The sequence below is a fragment of the Parasteatoda tepidariorum genome, chromosome 6, assembly GCF_982258835.1.
Source record: "Parasteatoda tepidariorum strain Cologne lab strain chromosome 6, Ptep-v5.0, whole genome shotgun sequence".
NCBI classification, from domain to species: domain Eukaryota; kingdom Metazoa; phylum Arthropoda; class Arachnida; order Araneae; family Theridiidae; genus Parasteatoda; species Parasteatoda tepidariorum.
In genome coordinates, this window is record NC_141760.1 from 55,750,032 (window position 1) to 55,776,939 (window position 26,908).

At 29.3% G+C, this 26,908-nt stretch overlaps 1 protein-coding gene across 1 annotated transcript in view; it reads right to left on the reverse strand.

The window, feature by feature from the left end:
* unc80 (unc80, NALCN channel complex subunit) overlaps nt 1-26,908 on the reverse strand; it is a 97,540-nt gene that overhangs the window by 44,339 nt on the left and 26,293 nt on the right. Inside the window, exons 17-36 of the mRNA XM_043046998.3 lie at nt 26,604-26,745; nt 26,003-26,177; nt 24,985-25,260; nt 24,216-24,406; nt 23,927-24,139; nt 22,959-23,085; nt 21,965-22,192; nt 18,602-18,724; nt 17,261-17,428; nt 16,356-16,552; nt 15,376-15,495; nt 13,768-13,857; nt 11,024-11,278; nt 7,430-7,568; nt 5,962-6,070; nt 5,789-5,861; nt 4,998-5,132; nt 3,912-4,104; nt 2,877-3,017; nt 1,259-1,443 (exon numbers count right to left, since the gene is read on the reverse strand). Coding sequence (XP_042902932.2) covers nt 1,259-1,443; nt 2,877-3,017; nt 3,912-4,104; nt 4,998-5,132; nt 5,789-5,861; nt 5,962-6,070; nt 7,430-7,568; nt 11,024-11,278; nt 13,768-13,857; nt 15,376-15,495; nt 16,356-16,552; nt 17,261-17,428; nt 18,602-18,724; nt 21,965-22,192; nt 22,959-23,085; nt 23,927-24,139; nt 24,216-24,406; nt 24,985-25,260; nt 26,003-26,177; nt 26,604-26,745 — 3,280 coding nt within the window. The remainder of the gene's footprint in view (nt 1-1,258; nt 1,444-2,876; nt 3,018-3,911; nt 4,105-4,997; nt 5,133-5,788; nt 5,862-5,961; nt 6,071-7,429; nt 7,569-11,023; nt 11,279-13,767; nt 13,858-15,375; nt 15,496-16,355; nt 16,553-17,260; nt 17,429-18,601; nt 18,725-21,964; nt 22,193-22,958; nt 23,086-23,926; nt 24,140-24,215; nt 24,407-24,984; nt 25,261-26,002; nt 26,178-26,603; nt 26,746-26,908) is intronic.

The following is a 26,908-nucleotide window of genomic DNA, read 5'->3' on the forward strand; positions in this document are numbered from 1 at the left end:
GTATAAAAGGAAAAATAATTGGGGAAGAATAATTAGCATTTCTACAGAAGAAGAGAATTTAAATTCAAATTGGAGTTTAGAAGCGGAGGAAATGCTTTATTAGTTTTCTAATTTCTTGAAATAAATATTTTGTTTAAATAAAGAGTATTTGTGTTGTTATTTGTTCTGTTCTCAGAATCCAAATACATACATTTTAACTATCAAATTAATGCATTTTAAAACTCTTCTCTTGGTGAATAAACATTGAATATAGATTGGAATATATATTGAAATAGAATATATATTGAAAATATATATTGAAGTGAATATATATTGAAAATGGTGAATATATATTGAAAATAAAAACGTTTGGATCGTTTTTTTTCTGTGGACAAAGTAATAAAAATAGTCACTGGATTGTGCACTACATTGTAATGTGTTAATACACTACTGCTGGCAGAGCACAGCTCACGAGAAGTGATTCAAATTAGAGCAGTTAGTAGTCAAAAGCTGATTGTGGGGGATAGTTGTTATCTACAATGTCAACCTTCATCTATGAAAAGGTACCCAATCATAGAATTGAGTTAACATGTCTTATATACTAGTGAATTGGAATTGTAATTTTGTAGTGGTAGACACACTACAGTACTACCCCATCAGAATTATAGATGTGATAGAATTAGATGAATGGATACCACTAGTTGATTCATTGCAGTTTGTTTGAGAAGCTGGGAGAGCTGTATTAAGATCACCGTACTTTTGAGTGCTGATCGTGAGAGCTGTATTAAGTTCACGAACGTGGTCGCCGATAGCAGTCGAGTGAATATGTTGTGTGTGATCGAGACTGAGTAGCAACAGCAGGAGGAGGTGGATAAAGTTGCAGTCACAAGTCAACTGTTCAATGGGGTCCATCCATAGAAGTAGGCATGTTCAAATCGAAGTGACTGTCAAGACAGGCGTGTTCATATCAAAGTGGGAGTTTCTGTCAAGGTAGGCATGTTCACATAACGTCCGAAGGTCACCAATGTGGGGAGAGTAGTTATCAACAATGTCAACCTTCATCTATTAAAAGGTACCCCGTCATAGAATCGAGTTAATATGTCTAATATACTAGTGAATTGGAATTTCATAGTGGTAGACATACCACACTGATTAATCCCATGTCTCAATTTTCCCCATATCCCCATCTCTCTAAGAGTTCAGTAAGGTAGCAAGTTTAAAGACCCTTAAAGGCTGATAAACTGAATGTTTGCAAACAAATGTATCAAAATTATCATACCAAATAATTATAAAGGGCACAAGCAGATTGCGGGGGTAACTGAGGTATGAAGCGAAGAAGTTTTCTTAAAATCTGAAACATTTCATTTTGTCTTTCTCTAGTCAACTTCTCTAAAATATGTCTCAAAAACAATGCAGTGTCTTCTATCAAACAAAGATATGTAACTTTGAGGGCAGCTTCATGAACTAGGAAAGAAAAAAAGTATAATATCAAGAAAACTCATTTTGTTAGGATATTTATTAAACAATGATAAATTTTAATTGTATTTTCTAATGCGTTGATGTTTAATTAGCATTTTATAAATTAATAACATTACTGTTTAAGAAGATTTAAATGAATTCATGCTCAAATCTTTAAAACCTACAAAAAATGTTTAAGAAAAATTTAAATAATTAATGTGAAATGTAAAAATAAGTTATAATAGAATAAGACAAATGTTTTTGAACTTATAGAAAATACAGTTATGAAAGGGAAACAATGAATGTCATTTCACATTGAATTTTATAAAAGGGAGTTTAGTGTCTTCTATAAACGTTGTTTAGATAAAATTTCAATCAAATTGTCCCATAAAAGTTGTAATTAACAAAAAAAGCAGATTATTACATTAAACTTTAGAACAAATTATAATAAACATTTTCTCAACACAATCATCAATGCTTACAGTTTTGTTAAAATAAACTCTTAACTGAATTGGTAGAAGAAAATATATAATATGTTTGATCCTATTAATTGTTCCCTGGCAATATAAATCATAAGCATATACTTGTAATCTTCAAAATCTTCTTGTAGTTTAAGTTTTGAATGAAAATGTTTAATCCTTATTAAAATCAAACTTACATTTAAAACTTCTTTTAATAAAAATAACTCATTTATTTTATATGTACAGTGTGAGAAAAAAATTATATCTTAATAGCTCAGGGGGCTAACTTTAAACATGTTAATTAATTTAAATTAGTGCATGCAATACTTCAATTTACAAAATCAGACATCAAAGCAGACTCTCTTTGGAATTTTGACCCTCAAAATATGTGGGGTAACCGCAATCTGGGAAATATGGTCCCAGTAGTTTGGTCAAGAGAGTAGTCTCAAGTTTTGAATTTTATTAATTTTATTTTTTGCATAGATTGCAATATATTGAACAAATTAAAAAAATTTTTTGAACACAATAATAAAAACGTGGTTATTGAAGGAAAAAAAAATCATGCAAAAAATAACTTTTACTAATTATTTTATATTAATCAATATTTGAATGAGTAAAATTTTTTTTAATAATTTTAAAGAATGTAATTTTCAATGGCAAATGAAAAATTTTAATGAAATCAGTTGAACAGATTCTGAATTATCAATTTTTAAAAAAGTTGTGCAGTTAGAATTTGAATTCTTAGAACCCTCAAACCATTGAGTTCCAGTATGGGAAAATCCAATAATTAAAAGCTATCCCGGGTGTTTTTATTATTTTTCTTTTGCACTGTAGATCTGTTTCGTGATAGTAAATACTTTGTTCGAAACTATTGCACGCTATAAAATAACAAAATTATAAATAAACTCATGATAATAATTTTTCAATGTGGTGACACTTTTAAAACACTCAGTAAGTTATAAAGCTTTAAAAAAATACCTGAAATTGCTTCGCTATTAACTTGAGCATCTTCTAAAGACTCTATAATCGGAATAGCAGCAGAACAAAGACATGAGGGAAAGAGAGCTTGAGCTGCTTGTATGTGGTGAGTAATATTTCTTTCAATGGACAAATCTTGATCTAAAATGATTTTTGCATAAAATTAATAATTTAAAATACCTCAAACAAGTCTTAATCATTTACTTCTAAACTGGGTATATATAACATACAGTGATTCTGTTTACGTGTTACAAAGCATAAAATAAGCCATTGTAGGGGGTGGGAAGAAATTTACAATGAATAATTCTCCATGGCCAAAAAAAGAAGTGCTAGGAGATTTATGTAAAAAAAAGAGAAAAAATACAACAAAAATTTAAAAGAAATCTTTTTTTTGGTATTAATATCAAAAGGCAAAAATGAATATGATTTTGAGTTGAATTGATATAGAAATTTTGGTTTTAATTCTTTGCTGAATTATTATTACTGTATCATAGTCTAATCATATATTTTTCCTAAATATTCACTTTTCATGTACAACTTAAAAATAAATATTTTATATATTTTACAAAGGGACCCACTTTTAGTAAAAAAGGACTAAGAAATATGGAAGTTCTGGGTCCTAAGGACTTGCAGTTGCTGAGGTCTAGCAGAATCACTGAACATAAAAATAATAAAAGAACATACAAAATATACATGCTACATATAAAAGTATAATGATAAAATTCTCTTAAATAAAATTTAAAAAAAGAAATCAAATTTTTTTTAAATAAATTCATTAAATATCACATTTATTAACAGGGGCCTGTGACATTAGTACTTAATATTTATTATAATCCAAAGATGGGTGATAAAATTTGAAATTGTTAGAATGTTAGAAATCCATAGCTCAGAAAAATTTGTAAATAATTTTTTTAGCTAATTGATAGAAGAAAGAAAATGAGCTCAACTTTGACAACTAGCATATCGTATAAACTAACAACTTAAAAAATTTAGGCATCCAGTTTCAGTATAATTGAAATTTAAATAAATCATTACCCTCTTCATGATCTTCAATAGAATGAAACAAAGCAGGTTCATATGCTGCTTGTAAGGTAGCAGCCGCTGTTGTTATATGGTAGTTCTGTCGCTCGGTTCGTTTTTTCTCCTCTTCATTTTGCAAGGCACGTTGCACACTCTCCATTTGTTGCTTTCGTCTTGTTTTGGTGGCAGTCACAAATGATCTTTGTAACTGAAAAACCAAACATAAAATTTTATATATTAAATTTAATATTTCCTTTTATCAATTACCTAAAATAACTGTTGCCTAACCATTGATCAGAGAAAATATTTTTTTTATGTACGCAAAAGATTTGTTAATTCATGAACAAGGCTTTTTTTTTTCAGTCACATATCTAATATTTTCCTTTATGTGAAGTTGTAAATTCACACTGATTGAGTATCATAGTAGAAGTTCTGCATTATGAAATTCTATAAACTGAATTAATTTTACAATCTCTGAAGTGAACCAATTGATAAAATTGTTAGAGGTTTACTTCAATTGCTCTGGAATGTTAATTTTTTTTCTGCAAATAATGAATGCTTAAATGCATGTGATTTAAACCATTTGTGCATAAAGATTATTTTGAAGCATTACTGATCTGTTTCATATACATATTGCCATATTTAGTAAATAAGTTTATTAATATATGAAAATATATAGCTCAATTATATAACTGTATAACTCAAAATCCTATATAATGCAAAGCTCATGCTTCAAGGTTTGCATTATTAAGATCTCCAGCTATATTACTTTTAAGATAATTATTAAGTAAACTTTACTTAATCACTCTCATGTTTTTTTTTTTTTTGTTTTTCTCCCATGAAAACTCACTACCTAAAATAATTTTTTAATTGGTATAATTTTTAAAAACTACTGAAACATGTTGATTTTGTTTTTGGAGGAAGACAGTTTAAAGCTCCTCCCTAATTAACTGCTCAACTTTCCCCCTCCTTTCACAAAATGAGGTAGCTGTGTACGAATTTAAATATTTTTTTACTTTCTTGTCTGTTAGGATTAAAAGATTGGTGACAACTGTTTTAAACATATTTTGAAGGGAGAAAATAGAATAAATAGCTTTTTACCGCTTGCTCTTGGTTAATTGTGACTTCTTGAACCTTAGCTTTAACTTGGGGCATCCAGGGGGTATCTGCAACAGGTACATGATCTGAGGCGATTTTTGGAGAAGGTAGAGTGAATTCAATATTAGGTGGAGGCACCTGTTACGAAAAAAAAATATTTAACAAATGAGTATTTTTACAAAAAGTATCTAATATTTCGATTAAATAGATGATATCATAAATCTAAATTATTTGTAATTGTAAATATTTTTTATAGTCTGATAGAAATTCAAAGTAAAAATAATAGGAAAATTTTTTGACGTAATATATTGAATCAGTTTGAAGAAATTCTAATTCAAAATACATATAACTGCAGCTAACACATTAAACTTTTTCTGATCATTTGCGATTTTATGAGAAAAAAGGAGTGGTAGAAGAAAATGTTATATGACAAGTTAAAACTTACAGGCTATCACATGTGCGGAGAGTACTAATAATAGCACGAATGCCTGACATGGAAGTTTACAAAGTTAATGGATCCAATTTTAAGCTACCCCCACTGCTTTAGCACTCAAAATTTTTCCAAAAATTCTTGACCTAAATTCGAAAATATATAGTATTGATTAACAATTCCTAATATGCATATTTTTTATTTCATTGTCGACATTATATACATTTATTTGGAGGGCATTGGTTATTTTAAAACAGCCAAAAAACTTGCAAATATTATTTTAATATAAATAATTACTCCACAGATTAGAAGGGTCAATATTTCTTAACCACATAAATGTCTACAGTTGTCACAAACATTATACCTTGAAAGTTATATGGGCGCCATCTTCCATTCTCGGCCAACACTGATACCTATTTCTCCATAAGACTTGAAATCTGAAATTAACCAAAGATTCGTAAATTTGTACATCATGAAATTATATTTAAGTTTAATACGAAATATGGAATTTAAGAATGAAATACTGCAGCAACTTACTTTAAAATAGCATTTACTCTATGTGTAGGGTCATCATGTTTTAATTCATTTTTTAATAATTGAGTAGCAAATTCAGGAGCTTTTACAGATGCCAGGATAAAAGCAACAGCTAAAAGTTAAAAATTAGTCGATTATAGAGATAATGATGTCTCAAAAACTTAGTCACTTTATTAAACCCAAACTATTTAAAAAATGTTTTCATGGAAATTATCTTTGAATATTACCTAATTACATCAATAAATACCAGGAAAAAATATTTTTAGAATATTTTACATTTTACTCAGAGAGACAATGATTTTTAAAACATTTAAGACTTTGACCAATATTTAAATCATAAACATAATCAGATTTATTAAATTTTGACAAGCAAAAATGAACTAGGCAGGTAAATTCAAATAGGTATAATTTGCCTATAGAAAGAACTCCCCTCCAAAAATGAAATAGGTATAATTTGCCTATAGAAAGAACTCCCCTCTAAAAATGAACTAGGCATGCAATTTCAAATAGGTATAATTTGTCTATAGAAAGAACTCCCCTCACCTCAAAGTCTAAGGTCGTCTACCACTATGGAAACAAGAAATAGTGCATTTCAAAAAGGGGAGCTTCTCTCTACCCTGATTCTCTGTTGCAAACCTGAGACAAACCCTGCCTTAAATATTGATCTGTTGTTGTTCTCGTTTGACAAGTGCTGAAAACTACAAGTTAAATGGGACCAAAGGCATTGAGCACAGCCCTAAAAATATTGATCTAACACCCCTATTTGAAATAGTTAAACCTCGTAACCGTAGTCACAGCCATTACTCCAGACAAATGGCGAGGGAAGTTCCATGCAGAGACAGACTATATTTCCATAAGACATATGTTATATGGTTAATTAAACAAGCGGGTGTAGAAATTAAGAAAATTAAAACACTCATCTGAGGGGCCAGAAACTAATAGATATTACTAGTCCATACACATTTTCACTGGTCTACTTACATGTCACTATTAGACTTTTTTTTAAATAATAAAATGAATTTAAATGAAAAATTACAATATAAAGAATGTGCAATATCACAATTATGATAAAATATACTATTTTTTAACAACAATACAGACCATAACATGAAACCGAAAATTAAAAACTAAATCAGCATACCACCCCTTTATATTGACTGGTGGTCTAAGAGACTACTGATAATTATTTTAAAGTGGTCCGAGTTGAATTGTAGCACTCTCAGAACAAATGATCAACATTAATTTCGACCACTAATAAATTTATTTTAACAATATTCAAAAATAATATTACATACTGTTATGAAGTATAATTTTTGTTCAAATAAAAAATAAGTAAGGTTACAGGAAAAAAAATTACATGAAGTTAAATTTATTTTATGAAAATTAATGGTTCAGTAATAAATCCACTAATAAAGTGATATGGAATTCTTTAAAATTCAAATTATATTTGCAATAACTACATATCATTTACCAGCTGAAGCTGTGAGCTGATAATCCCATTCTAGTAATAACTCCCAAGACACACTCATAATTTCAGTAAATAGTTCTTCAGGCAATACTACGGCACCTTTGATTATAGTCGATATACTACAATGGAACAAACTCTTCACCTAGGAAAGGGAAAAAAATAGAAAATGGAGAGTTTTATTATATGAAACAAAAAATAACTTCACTCATTACATCATACTCTACATGTGTGATGTACTAAACAAATGTAAATGTATGTAATGAGTGGGTATCTCATTTAATGTAATGCGACATACACATGTATGTTTTTTAACTATTTGATGATTAACTGTCACACTAGAGCTAAACTATTAGGTATTGGTATGGTTTGGGATATATTCTAAGTGATTATTTGAAAACAATTATGAAGTGCACAACACTAGCGCATTATAGTTTGAAGAGTCAATGATAGTAGTCGCTCAGTCTACATACCAAGTTTCACAATTGTCTCACTTTGTTTGTACTTTTACGATCCTGAAATCACTGGGATTATTATATTAAAGTGAATTCCAAACCACTAAGACATAAACAGCGAATGTACAATCTGATAACTTTTAAACTTTAAACTAAACTTTCAACATACAGAAAATTTTTAGCATAGGAAGTTGTAGGAGAAGTATTGTAAGAGAACACTATCCACCATACTAACAAATTAATTTAGTAATGATAATATAGTAAATTATTTTTAATTTCAGAATATAAACTTTTAGAGCATAGAGCCTGCAAGAGCAAAACTTCTCTGAAATTTCCCTGTTATACACAGCTTTCCCATTGAATATTGTAATTTTGCTACTCCTCAAGCTATTTGGATGAATAGTTATGAAGTCTAACATAGTTAAAGTAATCAAAAAATGGTTAACTCAGGGCTAAAAATAATAATGTAGAAACAGTAATAATCACAAAAAAAGCTATAAAACATAACTTTAATAGAATCCTAAACTTTTTCATTAAATTTTCTTTCTGCTTCTACTTTGCTTATTATCAAAGATATTAGATATGTTTTATGCAAATGAGATAAAATTTGTTTCTAGTAGATTATAAATATGTCTATCACAGAAAATTTCAATTTGGAATAAAAAAACTCAAAAGATTTTTTTAAGAGTAAACAAAATTTCAACACTTTTTTTAAAAAATGTTTCCCATAACTTTGACTAAAGAAATTTGCAGCAGATTTTAGAAGTAATTTTGAACACATTATAATAAGCATTTTGATAAAATTCAGGGGGGAAAACTTGAAAAATGATTAAACCATATATAAATTTTTCAGATTATATTTCCCTTGATAATCTTAACATATTGTCTGAGCTAATTTTCAAATTAGTAAAATTTTTAAGAAACAATCAATAAAACATAATGTAATAACTCAGCTTTTTTACAACATTAATCTACAATTACCTTCCAGCTATAATTTTAACGTTTACAAGAAAAACCGCGACCCAATCAGATTATGTTTACTCATAACCATATACTTTTAAAAAGATAATTTGATAGATTCTTGACTTGGTCGCAAAGCCAAATGGCAGCATGACATTTTCTTCTACTAATTCTAATATCCAGTGACATGTTTTAAATTTGTTAAATGTCAACTTTGAAAACTTTTGCCTTGACTCCACATTTTTTTATATAAAAAATGAGTCGATACTTAGACAGGTCAACCTCAGAAATTCAAAAAACTAGAGACTTTTTGAAACCACTGCAAATCATAATAAACAAAACAATGATAAAAATCGAAAATAAATAATAAATTTACACTATCTTTAAATAAAATTCTCATTTAAGTGGCTTTTTAACCCCTAAAAAATTTGTAGCATTTTTTGAAAGCTTTATATAAAAGCTTTTCTGAAACTTTCTCTGGTTTGTTTACCCGGTCAAAAAATTATTCAAAATTTGTTTTGACAAAAAAAATGGTTTCGTTGTTTCTCTTACAAGTTACATCACTATACAGAATGATTAATATCGTCAGCTTTAACTTGGCCAACACACAGTAGGCATTACTTTTCCTGCTGCTGACTTTACACCATTTTGTATCAATCTTATCAAACGAATAAAAAATTCCAAATTATTTCTGCACTGAAAAGGATGAAACTGAATTTCTAGAACATAAAAAAAACAAGCATTGATAGCTGTTTTTCTAAAATTCAATAATCACAGAAAAAATTACAACAGAAAACTTGATGCTCAAAGTAAAAACAAAGTGAGTAAAGTAAAAAATATAACTCTAATTAACTATCTTTGGATAAATTAAAATACTTCTTTTTATCAGACATTTAAAAATTTCAAGAAATCGTTCTGAAAAGGGATGAACGATAAGCCAAATACACTTACACAACAAAATAGCTGATCAGGAGATGATACTGATCTGCTAATTGTTTTCGGAGATACATGCAAAGTATGCATCTGCCTGCCAACTCTTATTAGAAAAAGAGCCTTAGAAAACAATTCGGTGGGCAGAAATCCTTAGTTTTGATATAAAAGCTTGAGACTCAGGACAAAGCCAAGAGAGTAGGCCAGTTTAGTTAATGCTTACGATACTCAAGATAATGATAAGAAATTGATTATTATAGCTGTTAATCAGTGGTTAAAATTTCTTACAGATAACTATTACAGTTTTACTTCCCTTTATCTTTTTCAACAGTGGAGTTTATGTTTTTATCCGAATTTTTATTTTTTCAGAAAATACAATATGAAAAACTGAGATTTTTGACTTAATTTTATTTTAAGAATTAATAACAATGTTTTCCGTTTCTCTTTTTTTTACACTCAACAATTTCACTTAATTTCACTTACATTATTATAGCTTTTCTTTATCATTAATATCTTGCATGGATAACTATTATAGTTTTATTTCACTTTGTGGCATTTTTCTAGTATGTGGTAATTTGGAGATATTTGGAATTAAACAATCATAACAAATGGCAAGCAAGATTTCTTTTTACAAGTCATTAAAGTAAGTTTTATTTACCGGTTCTAGTCACAGTAACTATGTATATATGAAAAAAATTAGAAGCGTTAGAACTAGAAAAATAAAATTCTTATTTAGTATCAGAAAGTACAAAATTTACATACTTACTATTTAAAAAAAAAGTATTTTACATTTTAATTACTTTAAATTAGAATAAAATTATGTTATCCTCACTTTCTTAAATAAATACATACACACTTATGGTTAAACAAATCATGTTAAATAAATTATAAACAATTTTCTTTCTGTTGCACAGTTGTGCTTTCTTTTTTACATAATTTTTTTTATTCATCTTTAATAGTAATTGAAAACAACAAGCTGTTATAAATATTATTTTGATTCTGATATACTTGACTTTTTTTTATAGAACTGCACTTTTTCCAAAAAATAAAGAAATGCAGAAAAAAAAAGTATTTTGTCCCTCACTCATTAGTAGTTTTCATTAAACTGAAATTTAACTATTCCCTTGCATTCCAGATTGTTAAGCTTTTACTGCACTTTAAGAAAAAGCTAGATTTTTTCTAAATCAAAATTTACAGAAAAATTACTAACTTCACAATCTTCAAAAGCTAATATCACATTTTACAAAGTTAATACCTGAGATTTAATGTATTTCAACACGGATAGTTCTTCTTTGGATTTGCTTTTATCTTTTCCATTTCCAGGAGGTTGGACTTTTCCTTCTGCTTCTTTCAAATGGATACCCGCTTCAATGTCATGGGCTAAAAAAGTTGTGCTGCTATGAAGAGATCTAAAAGCTGCTAAATGTGGGACATCACTAGGCCGTTCTAATTTGTCAATGTGTGCAACACTAGCTTTTCGCCGAAGAGGTGAACTTGGAGCAGTTATGATCTAAAATCGTGACAATAAAATTGAGAATTTATATTTTTGCATACTGATGGCGTTACTATTTCCCAACTATCAAATAAAATAACAAAGTAAGTGAAACCTTGTTATTTTATTGGACTGTTTGGAAGTTTTAACGCCATCAGTACGCAAAATGTATCAAAAATTTACTACAATTTAAGGCACAATGTATAAATTGTTAATTGTAGCTACGTAGGTGGATCAAATATAAAGGAAACTTTTTTTAATAGCAGCAGGCTTTTTTAATTCTTATTGTCATGGCAACAATAGAACTTTAACTAGAGTCTGAAAAATTGCTTGGCAGTGTACTTCGTAAGTTCTTTCTTTTTTCTTTTTTTTTAGCAACTTGAATAAGTTACCGTAATGCTCCTAATGCAGTTGCACAACACATAATCAAATTTTTACCAAGAGTATATGTTAAACCTATTGAAATTTTGCATAAATTTCAGGCGCACAGTTCGGCAATGTTACCCGGTCGAGGGCTCAAGCACGCAAACAGCACAACAAGGCAACAATATTTAAACAAGGCCATGAAGAAGCTGAAAATTTGTCTCCCGCTCTTTCACCAAAAATGAGTCATACAACAGTGAAAATTGACCAAGTTTGTGTCCTTATTCATAAGGACTGACAAAGGAAAGTTTGAGAAATTAGTGTCATCACGGATATGAGTTATGGCAGTAAGCATAGCATATTTCAGGATGATTTGGAATATCGAAAAACCTTAGCAAGGTGGATGTCTTTTTGACCACAAACCAAAAGGATGTAAGAAAATGAAGAAGTTTATCGAAAGCCACAGTAACACAACAAAAGTTACACACATTACACAAGGAAACAGTTGAACATTCTCCATAATGATTGGACTTGGCACCTGTGGACTACCATTTGTTTGGAGCTCCTAAAGAAGCCTTGGTTGAGGGATATTTTTCTTCAACAAAAATATAGAAGATTTTGTGCCTAATGGTTCACTGCACATCCTACTTCTTTCTATGCCACCAGGATTCCGAAACGTTAGAATAAGTGTGTAGAAGCATGTGGAAAGCATTTGAAAAATAAAATTTTTGTATTTTTGGAAAGTAAACTTTTATTATTTAGTTAATAAAAAAGTCTCATTTATATTTGTATACACATTATTTCACCCTCATATATACAAAAATAAGTCAGTTTCAACTGTACAAGTTATTATAAGAATTAATAAATAGTCTAAAACTGTTTATACTTGACTTAGAAGAGATAAGAAAATCTTATTTTGATGTGACAAGTTCCTTGAATTTTACATTACTATAAATTCAGGTGTATAAGTAGACTTTTCAACCCCCCCCCCCGCAAAATTTTTTTTTCTTTATAAGAATCAGGTGCCTACTTGTACCGTACGCCAAAGAAAAAGGACTACCCTGAATAACCTTTGATCTAATGATCAGATCTTTACGTTTTAGGACTCAATCTTAATGGTTCAAGGAGGTAAATTTTGTAGAATGAAAAGTCAAAGTGAAATTTTGTAGAATTAATATATATTTTTTTTAATTTTAGAAAGTTTTAACCAACGAATTATACAGCTGACATACACAAACTTGTTATCCCTTAGTCGAAAATAGGATCTTGACTTAATGCGATAAATCTTGATGACCAATAAGTTAACTTTTAAAAACCATCCTTTGCAATATTATAATAAACAGTTTACTTTGTCTGCTTTTTTATTAAGTTAGAAACCCAATTAAAAAATCTGATATTTGTTTACTCCAAACAAATGAAAATAAGAACAATTATAAAACTAATACCAATTACTATTTAAACACTAAAGTTTCCCATAGTCTAATCAAAGACATACAATAAACTTTGCTTCCAAACTATTGACATTGATTAATTCAAACTCTCCCAAGTAAAAGGATTAGTCATTTAAAGTACTTAAAAATAAAATAATAAGGGGATACATATTTTAATGTTACTGGTTCAGTAAACCAAACTTGGAATTCAAGCTTCAAACAGTTTAAAGCAAGGGAAAATATCAGTATATGTCATAATACTAACATATACTTCTCTCTAAATAATAATACAAAATTAAAAAACATTTGAATAAGCTATACCAGTTTTTTGACAGACAAGGAGTTATGTAAAATTGAGAAGCAAACAACAAAAAAATGCAATGATAGAAAATTTTAAACACTTATAATACTTATTTTCAAAGAAAAATACTGTATCTTATTATTTCTCAAAACAATTATGATCTTTAGATTAATCTAAGAATTGATTTAAAATGTTGTTCCATCTATTTTACAAAAAAGTATGAAACAAGCATTAACATAATGCCGCAATGGAAACTTACAATAAAGATTATAATATTTGAATAGCTCTTGCAAAAAATAAATAAGTAACTATGTATTCTTAAAAAAACATATGAAATATAAATCTGAGTTATCATTTCATGTTCAATAAAAACTAAGAACTAAAAATGATGTGCTAACAGATAAAATTAATACCTTTTTTATTTTCTTCTCTTTCTTCAACTCGCCTTTATCTTCTTCCTGCTTTTCAGCATCAACCATCATACCAAAAGTATCTCCATAGACCTAAACAAAAAAATCAGAAAACATTTTTGACTTTAAAACCATTCCAAGAGAATTTCAAAATACAGTTTAATTAAAAAATGAATACACTAATACTTCTAGCAAAAATAAATTTTGATAAAGTAAATTAACAATTTAATGCAAAAAATAATTCTTGAGCTGAATTATTAAATGAAATAAATTTTTTAAAAGGTTATATTATGCAATAAAATGTCTGGTACAAAATAAAACTAATTAAATTAATAAAAAATAAGGCCACTTTTAAGAAGTTCACTAAATTTTAAATAATTTTAAGTTTAATGCATAAAATTAAAATGTTTGGTTACACTGGGCACAAATAAAGGAAATATAAAAGTGAGCATGTATTTAATTTGTAGTCTATGAGTCAGAATAACATTGATTTGCCATAATGCTTCAACATTTTTAAAGATTGTAGACATTAAATTTTATCAGTTAATGGCAGACCTGCCAACCTTAGAAAATAAAAAAGCAGGAGACTCTTTCTGTATCACGACATAGCGCAATATTGAAAATTAAACCTGATTCACACTTCCTACAAGAAGTTTATTTCAAAATATATTTACATTACATAAAATAGACCACATTAAGATTCTGACACTGACTAATAAAGATATGTGTTCTTACTATAAAATATAAGGTTCTATAGAATTATATTAAAATATATCTTGATTTTTTCAAATTTAGGAAGAAGTTCAAAACTTACAAAATATGTCAATAATGAATACAATGCTTTATAAATGTATTTCTTAATTTTTTTTTTAACTGCTACTGTTTTAAAACTGCAGATGTTGCTGATTTAGCATTATTTAAAAATAAAAAAAACTGGCATCTGTAGAAAGTGAAAAAACATTTTGCCTAATGGTGCCCAAGATATCTCCGATTTTGCCATTTCATTGGTTATTGCTGCTGTTTTGGTTCACACTCACCGTAATTTTTAGTGATGTTGCTATGGGGCAAAATTTTTCTAAATAAATGCCCAGCATGATCTGAAGCACAAGTTGGGAAGGAAATTGCACAAATTGTTGTTTTTTCCCTCTATGTTGCACTAAATAGAAAAAAGCAGGAGAAAACACCCTGAAAGTCTGATGGCAAAGATTTGAGGCAAAAGCAGGAGACTCCTGCTAAAGCAGGAGAGTTGGCAGGTCTGGTTAATGGGATTAATTTTAATAAAAAATTCAAGAGCATAAAGTATGCTAATTTTTTGAGGTAAAGTAAATATAAAAATAAGCCTATTTTTAATTTGAAATAAGATTCAAATGGCCAGTCACAAAATAATAATGATTTAAATTTCTTTTTATAGATTTAAAACAATAATAAACCTCCACTCTTTCCACATACATTTACAAAACTTCAAATACTAGTACATAAATATGTAAGTAGTACATAAGTATAGCAAATGGTCTAAATCATTACTTGATTACTTTACAATATTAAATACTGTTGTTGTTAGAAATTATAAAGTTTAAAAAAATTAAAAATGGTTTAGATGAATTATTTTACCTTTCGAACAGCATTGACCAAACGGTTGCAGGATCGCATCTGTCTTCTGTAGCAATTGGAAGGGCAAAAGTATTGATGCTGACAATCATAATTCAAGCTTTTCAGGACTTTAACTAACACCTTAAAAGTAAGTAAAAGTGTCATATGAAAATATTTCTTTACAACAGAGAAAATGTATAATACACTAGGGAACCGATTATCCGGTACGGTCGGGACCATCGCTATTCCGGATAACTGATTTTTCCGGTTTTCTGAATCGCTACAAAAAGCCGTTTTTTTTTATTGTTAAACCCAACTAAAAAAAATTATATTTGGAAATAATCTTAAAAAGAAGAAAAAATGATGAAGTAATACACTAATGATTATTTTCAAAATGATGGTAAGGTAAACATCTTTCAAAAAAGAACAAAAAATCCTAAAATCTTATGAAAAAAAAAATTTTTTTTTTTAAATGGCGGGAAAATGTATTGAAATTCGTTCCGGTTTTTTGGTTTTCCGGTTTTCTGATTTCCGGATAACGGGTTCCGTACTGTACCTTGAATTAAAGAGGAAAAATTAGGTAAATTTCAATGAAAATCAAGACCACATTTTCCTCAGAAAACTTTGATTCTTTTATTTGTAATGTGAAATATTAGATTTTCTGTGTAAAAAATATCATTAAATGAGGATGGGAACATTTCGAATTATTTAACTCGAATCTCAATAACTGATTACTATTACTGACAATTTTAAGACTGGTTATTTTCTTTGTAAGATATAGGAATATTCCAGGTTTTTGTTAAAAAATTGCATCTTTCCCTGACTATTCCCTGATTTTTGGAATTAAAATATAATTCCCTGACAATTTCAGGTTTTCCCTGCTCTTCCTGATCCGCGGGAACCCTCTCGATCACAGACCAAACTTATAACACTTATTTTTAATATAAGAAACACACAAAAAGGCAACGAACAAAATCAATAAAAATATATTAAGTAATTACTTTCAGCCAAGGAAAATTCTTTGTCAGCATGGTATCATCACTTTCAGGAACATCGGGTGGACTCTCAGGAGCTAAGTCGTCGCTGAGTACTCCCGGAGATTCTTCTCCAGACAAATCAACCTTATCGCTAGTGTCACTTCGATCTGATACAGCACTCACTTTTCTTTTGGAACGAATACTATCTGTTCGCTGCAACACTACAAATAATCATATTATCTGTAATTAGCCTGATTGTATTCATACAAAGCTGCATGCTAAAATAATAAGTACATTAAAGGTGATAAAGTTGCATGATAGGTAATAAAGTTCCAAAAGCAATGCCACCAGATAAAAGTAAATTCAACCGTTTTTCCTTTTATAAAACTGCTATTTCACAAAAAAGTAAATAAATAAATAAATAAAATAGCTGAATTTACAATGGGAAAATGGAAATGCACCAAAGAGTAAATTTTCCCTTTTGACCTTGAGTAGCTTTTATTGCAATGATCAGAATTTTACAAACTAAGGGGCAATCTAAAAAGATCATAGATTTCAAATATGCTAACTAACTGGTGCTAATCATAAATTCAGTTACAACCATTAAATCTCTGATTGGATTAAGTCTTACAATTAAGTCTTCCATTTAAACCATAGGCACCATATTTTCCAGATTATGGCTCAATTCCATATTTTGATAGTCAAGAATTCAAATCTCTAGAAAAGGAGTATTTATTGAGAGAAAGTAAAAGTGAGAAGTGTTAGTTATCACTATTTAATTACTTTATAACTTTTTAACCAATAAGATTGGAACATAGTACATGAAAATCAGGTCATTAGAATAAAAGTTATTTAGGATGATACCTATTTTTTCGGCTCACTGTACGCTACAATCAATAAAACATTTTTTTAACAAAAGGAAACCTTACTAGAAGCTATGTCTTCTTCATCTTCAGCAAAAGTAGAAGATCTAGCTCGACTCCGTCTCTCACTCGGTTTCTTCAGTTTAAGACTTCTTCTCTTGAAGCTTGAGCTATTGCCAGCCGATGAGCCCAACCCTCTTCTTAACAAACGAGGTCTTCCAGTTAGCCGTCTTCCTATAAAAAAAGTGATTGAGGTATTATTTAAAACATATAAAGGCACTTTTTCTGTTATTAAGGCAAAAAGTGAGTTACAGGTATTAAATTTGAATTATTGCACAAAGTAAGATGCCCTTGTTTCACTGACACACTGACTTTTGGAAGTAATCTGAACATGTCTTTCGTAATAGAAACGCCAACTTCAAAATGAATATGTCTACTTTGATGAATGGAACACATTGAACAGTTGACTTGCTATTTGTAACTCAGCACATTATCCTCCTCGTGCTGTTGAAACTCAGTTTTGATCACACACATTGCGAGCGTGTACACACTCAACTGGTAATAGTAACATAAGAGCCATGCACACAACCGTGATCTTATTACAACTCTCACGACTTGCGCTCTAGTCTGGTGAATTTAATACAGCGCTGGCGTACAACAATGAATTAACTAGTGATACCCATTCATCGAATTCTAACCCAGATAAAATTCTGGTGGGGGAGTATTGTAGCGTAGCTACCACTACAATTATTCAATTCTATTTTACAAGTGCATAGAAGACATGTTAACTCAATTCTATCTAGAGGTACCTTTAGATAAATGGTGGTTGGCACTGTCAGTAGTTTAGCCACACAATATCTTTAAATTATAACTTATATTTTTTTGTCTAATATCTGCCCCATACAGTATTTTAATGATTTATTGAGACACATAACTTCCTTTTTCGACTTAATATTTTTTTGTAATGTATTTTAATGATTTATTCAGTGTTACTCATTACATAAATAGTTTTCATAAAGCATCACACTCGTACTTTGATAAATAATAGCTTTTGTTAGCTATTAAAAAATAGTATTAGTCACATGAATTTTAACATATTATGCTTTTACTAATGCATGCATAACATGTCTGCCTCATCATTCAGACTTGCAGTAATTCAATTTCGTTAGTTTTGGACAAATATTTTGGAAAAGAGGTAGTAATAAGCATAAAGTGAACGAAATTTTATGACAAGAAAAATAAAATCTTATGCAACTGAACCAAATATCAAATTATTGTTTATTTTTTTTAGGTAATCTTTATTTTTAAATTAGTTTCATTTTGATATGCCATAGTAATGCTTGAAACTTTAAAAGAAGCAAAAATAAAAAACCATCTTTTCAAAAAATAATAAGGAATAATGTTAACCTTTCTTGTCTTCCTCCTCTTGAACAGTTAGAGTGGTATTACTGCTATTTTCTGATTCACCATCAAAGTCAATATATTTATCAGTATCTTGTTGAAGAAGAAAACTAATCCTGCGCTCCCCAACTAAGAAGATAAAACAAATCAAATCAAAAACTTCAATGTCACAAAGCTCAAATAAATACACTTTATACAAAGGGGGATTATCATTTGTCACAAAGAATAATTTTTAAGTCACAAAGAATAATTTTTAATTTTATTGCTTACTGTAAACTAATTACGTAAATAGTTTTTGAAATTTAGATTTAGTGAAATTTGTTAAGAATTAAAGATTTTTTATTATACAGGATGCATAGCCATATTTTTCAACAAAAAGTAGCACCTTTTAAGTACTTTTGAAGGACTTAAAAAATATTTTTAATCACTTTCCAAAAATTATTAGGACCATAATTAGGATCTGTGCAGTAATTAAAAATTTTTCCGTCATTTAAAGTTTTTAATTTATAAACATATAATCAATAAAATTAAAAAACATTTTCAAAAACTTCACATAATCATGATAAAATAGCTATTTTCTGATAAATATTGCAGAGAAAATTGTGAAAATCATTAATTTTTTGTACTTTAAAACGACAATCGACACGGCAAAGAAAAAATTTCTTTTTAAATGATAGAAAATTAAGCACATTTTACAAACACCGAATAAAAAAAGCACCTTCAAGGGCTTTTAAAAAACGCAAATCGAAAATAAGTACCTTTAAGTACTTTTTAAAAACGCTATGCACCTCGTTTAGAAAGCACTAAAGTCATAGCATAAACTTAATTAAAGAATATTTTAATTCAATAAAACATGAACTTAATGAAAACTTTCTTGATATTTAATTTATGATATGTGTGCACCAATCAAACAGTAAATTTTAAAATTGGATTCTTAGCATTTTATGGATTGAAACAAAGAACAGATAAAAAGGAACTACATGCAAATTATATGGAATACAAAGTTGATAGATTCTAAAAACAATTTTATGCATAGGTGGCAATAAGATGTACAAATAAAGCCTGTAAAAACTGAAGGGGTACCTTAACCAAAGCCTTATTTTACCTTATGCTTAAGAAGAAATAGTTTAATATTTTACTTCAATAGCTGGCAAAAGCCAGCTGGGAATATAAAAACGGAAACGTTCCCAGAGAATATTCATTCACACATTGACCATCCTAAAGATGACTTAGAGATTAATATCCTAACCTCTTTCTTTCATTCTTTTTTTGTTGATACGCCTATATTGACTATGTGAGCTCAACCCTGCAGATGATTGTGACATTTTTTCATCAAATGCTTACCTGATTTCTCTTAAAGGAAGGAATTTTAAAGACGTTCTCATCAAGGCAAGTAACCACTGGGATATATAGCTGTGTTGTCCTCTAGCAACTTCTAAAAAAAGGTTGATAACTTCCTCTTGCAGCTTGTTGACCGACTAATTTTCAGGATTGATTTTTTCATCAAATGCTTACCTGATTTCTCTTAAAGGAAGGAATTTTAAAGACGTTCTTATCAAGGCAAGTAACCACTGGGATATATAGCTGTGTTGTCCTCTAGCAAAAAAATCGAGCAACTTCTAAAAAAAGGTTGATAACTTCCTCTTGCAGCTTGCTGACCGACTAATTTTCAGGATTGATTTTTTCATCAAATGCTTACCTGATTTCTCTTAAAGGAAGGAATTTTAAAGACGTTCTCATCAAGGCAGGTAACCACTGGGATATATAGCTGTGTTGTCCTCTAGCAAAAAAATCGAGCAACTTCTAAAAAAAGGTTGATAACTTCCTCTTGCAGCTTGTTGACCGACTAATTTTCAGGATTGATTTTTTCATCAAATGCTTACCTGATTTCTCTTAAAGGAAGGAATTTTAAAGATGTTCTCATCAAGGCAAGTAACCACTGGGATATATAGCTGTGTTGTCCTCTAGCAAAAAAATCGAGCAACTTCTAAAAAAAGGTTGATAACTTCCTCTTGCAGCTTGTTGACCGACTAATTTTCAGGATTGATTTTTTCATCAAATGCTTACCTGATTTCTCTTAAAGGAAGGAATTTTAAAGACGTTCTCATCAAGGCAAGTAACCACTGGGATATATAGCTGTGTTGTCCTCTAGCAAAAAAATCGAGCAACTTCTAAAAAAAGGTTGATAACTTCCTCTTGCAGACCGACTAATTTTCAGGATTGATTTTTTCATCAAATGCTTACCTGATTTCTCTTAAAGGAAGGCATTTTAAAGACGTTCTCATCAAGGCAAGCAACCACTGGGATATATAGCTGTGTTGTCCTCTAGCAAAAAAATCGAGCAACTTCTAAAAAAAGGTTGATAACTTCCTCTTGCAACTTGTTGACCGACTAATTTTCAGGATTGCTCTTCGCCAACAGTAGACATGTACAATCAAAAGATTTTAGCTTCCCATCGCAATCAATAAAAACTTTTATACCTGACTTTCCGTATGCTTCATGACTCTGCACCAGAAATTCATTTAGCACCACTCAGCAAGAATTACACATGTTGTATATTTTATTTTATTTCCCTCAATGATATTTCTTACGAAGATGATTAATAATAAAACAGGTTAGCGAAATCAAACATAGTTGTACGTTAGTTGTCGTGCTTAGCATATAACAAATAGTGTCGAATAATCAATAAAATTTGTTGTACCTGATTTTAGGTATGCTTCCAGACTCTGTACTGAAAATTCTTTTAGTCCCTCTCAGCAAGAATTAAATAGGTTATATTTTATGCATAACCAATTTATTTCTGTTGATGTTTCTTACAAAGATGAATGATAATAAGATGGGTTAATGTACACAAACGTAGCTGTATGACCAATTTCATCATGGTCAACACTGTTTGTTATATGCAGTAGCAACTGGGAAATGAAGTTTTATTACATTTTTTTTTCTCATTATGTCTTACAAGAGCTTCATTTTAATTTAAATGTAATTTTTCTAAAACCTTAAAATAATGTAGTAATTTTGATATGCAAACAAATAAGGCTTTCACCTTCTATCGTATTATTTATGACACGATTATTATTTATTATGATTAGTAATTAATCATTTTTAAATATGGACGTATTGTGAAGTATCATTACCTTTTGAGTCAAATTCAAAAATTAATGAATTGAACATTTGTGATAGATTGGCTGTTAGAAATTTGATTTTTTCTTATTGAAGCAAATTTTTCTTTTTACTAAACCTTCACATTTTTCCAAAATAATAATTTAACCCACTTGTTGCAATTATTTTTTACAAGTAATGGGAAGCTGAATTAGTTCAAGCACATTTTTTTTAAATAATTAAGTTACAGAAAAAAAAATGTCTTACTTTGAGGCTCTGATATTGAACCAACGCTGCTGAGTGCCATACTCCAACGTCGGTTTGTGGTACTTCTGGGTTCAAACATAGGTTTATCTCTCATTGACATCAGTCGTCCACCCTTATGAGGCAAGTACTGATATGTCTCTCGCATGAATGCAGTGATTTCTAAAAGAAGCTGACACGCTGCCACTTGGAGAGCAAATGGACAATCTGACCCACCAGGATTGACACATGCTAAAAAGAACATCATTTCTTGATGCATAATTTGCTAAGTGCAATCCAAAAAATTTAAATATTATAAGCAAAAATCATTTACATCCATAATACAATAAAATTTAAGCATTTAACTTTTAGCATAGATTAGATAGGATGAATTATAAACAAAAATATAAATTTGGCACAATTAAAAGTGAATTTTGGGATATACTGTTAAGTAATGCTAATATTTATACAATTTTGAGTGACAAAAACTTAAATGAACAAATGAGAAATGATCCAAGTGGTAATTGAACTAAAATAAGAACTTCTGAGATTGTAATCCAAAACTTAAGAAAAAAAGGAGCGAAATTAAAATGTTTCCTAAGTGATAATTTCAAAGCTGCTTTTAGGTCAATTAAGAGACCTAAGGTATTAAGAACCATATAAATTTGGATGTGTTAAAAAAAATCCTACAGAATTGTTTGAAAGAGTACAAGCAAATTCCACATAGTTCAAATTCAAAAATCAATTCAGAATAGAAAGGTCGTCAGACGGGTTAAATTTCAAAATGAATATCGGTGTGTGCCAAATTATGTGGCCAGACAGCGGGACTTGATGAAATGCATCTGTTTACTACTGATCAATTCAAGTTAGAAATGAGATAAAAAGGAACTCAAAAGATTGGTCAGGAATAAGATCATCGCAAAAAAAAAAACTTTGTTATATTAAAACACATTTATAACAAATAATGAGATATTTTAAACTCTATAAAATGAATAATATTTTAAGAACTACTGGCTACCTTCATCCAAAAAATCTTCTTCTTCATCTTCTAATCTCAACTGCCGTTTTTTGTTTTCATCATTAGTACTGAGGCCTTGTTCTTTATCATTTTTCTCTAACAGCTCTTCCAATCTATAGCCAATAGCCTAATGGAAATAAACACATTTGATAAATACTGACTTTCCCACAGCATTTTGCAATTAAAATTAGCTTTTTGGGTTAAAAAAAAAAGTATTATATGAAAATATTTTTTGAAAGTTTATTTCTTATTTAAATTGTTATTACTTCTTATTATAATTTATGAGTGTGAATCTTTTAAAAATCTACTATGCTGGTGAATACTAAAAAAAACCCAATTCTATAAACAATATTTAGCTACAAAATAAAGAATGAAATAGAAAATACAAAAAATGAAAAAAATATCTTAAAAAATAATACTTTAGACAATTATTGCCTAGCGATAGCAGCATAAGAATATCTTATGCTATTTATTACATGATTATCATTTCCCACAGAGCAAAATTTTACTTTACAGTAAAAAAGAAAATTTTTTTGGTGTGCATTGCTTTAAGGAGATAAATGACTTAACCTTTTTTTGAAAAACAGTTTAAACTGCAGACAGTTATTATCATAATACAATCGAATAGTTTTTGAGGGCAACAAATGCTATCTAACAAAAGAAAATATACCAGCAAAAAAGTATAAAACGAGTAAATGATACAATTGAGCATTTACTGGTGCATCAGCACAAATTAGTTTCAATCCTTCAACACCAAAAATTTACAACTAAGTTTGTACAAATGTACAAACTATGTTTAACTATGTTAATGTACAAACTATGTACTATGATTATTTAAACCAAACAGAAAACATTTAACAAAATTACTAAGTGATTTATAAATTTCAATCCAAAAAAAGGTGCAAAATATTGTTAAATTGTAAGTTTAAAATATTTTATAAATTTCAGATAAAACATTTTCTACTAACTTCAGCCCACTGGTAGAACAACTTTCCAGAAGCTTTCTGTAAAGCATCAGTTCTTCGTAAATCAGCATGCGTTATTCTGTTGGCATGAGGATTCGAAGTACGGATAATGGGTAAGTTGGTTCGCATCCAAGTAGGCCAGCATCCTTTGTTACAACGATGAACAAAATGAGCACATTCTAAGTATAAGGCAGCTCTAGCAACAACTGGTGCTTTCTGAAACAATAAAACTAAATTAAAGGCCAAAATCAATACGTTACAGAGGTAGATGGAACAGAGAGATGAAACATACTAAGTCCAGAGCTGCTGCTAAAAGGGGAGGATCGGGAGTAGTACCGGGCAAACAAGCTTCCATTTGAAATGAAAGTCGCATCATGCCATCTTTCACTGCTGTGATATTCACAAGCTTACTCTCCTTCGCAACTAGAAATTCACCTTCTTTCAATCCATGATCAAAATCACAAGAATTTCTCCGACTAATATCTTAAAGAGGGAAAATATACGAATTTCAGGCACTTAAAAAATTTTTTTGATTGCTGATAATAAAAAACACAAAATAACTAAGTTTAAAGTTAAAATTGTAACATTTAAACTTAAATTTTAACTATTTTTTTCAATTTCTGCATTTTTATTTAAATTTCATGCACCATTTAACACGTTGACTGTTCCACGCGTTTAAAGTGAAATCTCCTTCAGGTCACGAGTACCGCTGTACAAAGCGTATTCTGCTAAGTACTCCCACAGATATTTTAATAATATGAGTCTGATGATCACAAGAATAATATCTTGCTCGGTCTGTTTCCATGGTATCGTGTCTGTTGCTTAGCCTCTGTTTTAATGTATAACAATTTTTTAAATGTATCCTGCTTTTAATTATTTTAGAGATCAATTAATTAGTTCAATTTCAATTAAATGAAATGGCTAATTCAATTTTAAATAAAATAAAGTAGTTTAATTAATTCCAAAATAAAATTTTTCTAATATAATATGGCATTTTTCCTTACAGTAACAGTTCCAATAATAAATTCATCAACAAAAATAAACATAATTATGGAGTTTACCTAATGGCTCTTCAAAACTCCCATGTTTGTTTTTATTGCGTCCAAAGCCTATTTTTGTCAAATGGTCCTCCATTCGCTTTTTAGCTTTCGAAAGAGTCACACCTACATGGCTTGAGGATTTCTGAGAGAGCTTTGGAGTTCTACTAATGATACTTGATCCCCTTGAAAGTTTTTCTGGCAAAGAATATCCTTCAAGGAGTGCTGATGGAAAGTTGTTATCATCCTCACATAAAGAGAAATCATTTTGTTTCATTTTATCTCCTTTCAACCAGTTCACTAAAACAAATAATTAATTTTCATTACAAAGAATTTAAAAGTCAACTGCAAATCATTTAAAAGCTTTAAACAGGGTGTGGCATAGTAAATATTTTTAGAGAAATTGTCAGAAATGTAAAAAAAAAAGTATATACAGTACTTCAATAATTTTTAAAAATTGGTTTCAAATTGATATTTTAGCCAATGTTGGTATTGAAATTCAATTAAAATATAACAAATCACTATTGGGGAATGCAGTGTTGAAAACATGTTGTTTGCACCTGTTTGTTTGCTGGTGGAAACAGAGAGGACTTGAAAGGGATTTTTATACTCGGAAAATGAAATTAGGTTAGTTAGTATGCCTTTATGTAGAAAGCAATTGATAGATAGCTTCATTGTGCAATCAAACTGGTTTTGATGTTTCTTATTCTGCCTTTTTCCAGAAGAAAATGAACCAATAGCATTTATGCATAAATATTAGTTTACAACTCTAGATGTGCATACTTTCCACTTCATTTCAGACAAAAATTCTAACAATATTTATAGAGTTTATTATATCCATATTATAATTTTTTACCATAATGGAACAAAGGTACATCTTCACATAATTAACCATGGATATTGAGTTTAAGACACTAAATTTTGACACTCCAATAAATAAAATTAAAATATGTGCTACAAATTCAAATAATTTACACAAGTTTTTTAGTTTTAAAAATGCCAACATCTTACTGAATTATTCACTTATAGATGTTTATCTTACCAATTTGGAACCTATTGCTCTTATGCTTCGGAGTTGGTTGAAGAGACAAATTCTCATCATCAGAGACACTCAATCTTGGTGTCCCCATCTTTTCACACCTTAAGAGAGGTGGCGCAACTTGCCCAGGTGCAGGACTAGGACATGAAGAAAGGTCCTCTCTGTCATCAAAGACACTCTATCAAAGAAAACAGAAATTAGGAGCTCAGTGGATAAAGGTTCCAAATGACATTTTTGAAAGGATGAAATTTGAGATTTCTCACAGAAATATCTTATTTTAGTTTACCAATCCAACAATTGTTTACTTTACCAAGTATATACAAATATGTAAATGAAGGTGCTAAATTGAAATCTTAATAGATAAAATCAATAGTTTTTAATATCTGTAATGCAGCTTATATGTATAAACAAAAATAGTTTTGTTTATACATATCATAATATGTTTATACTAATATACTAATATGTTTATACTAATACGTTTATACTAACATATGTTTATACTAATATATGTTTATACTTTTGCTTATACTAATCATAATATACATGTTATTATGATTAGAAATGAAGAATATAAAATATGAGAAATCTAAAAGAATTTAATTACCTGTGCACTTGGAACTTTGCGAACACCTCGCTTCCTAAAAAAAGACTTTCTAGTACTTTTCGATAGAGCAGTTTCATCTACTAAGACTACAGTTGGAGAAAACGCTTCCCTGTAATCATCATGATCAACAGATTTTGTGTGTCTAAATAAAAAAAAATTCATCAAATTAACTTCATGCAATGCAAAGAAACCTTTGTAGCTATTTTTATTTACAATTTTGATTTAAGAGCAGTTTTTTTGTATCTTTAAAATAAAAGTGTTTATTTGTTTATTAAACAATTTATTTGAATGCAGCTTCCCAGTCA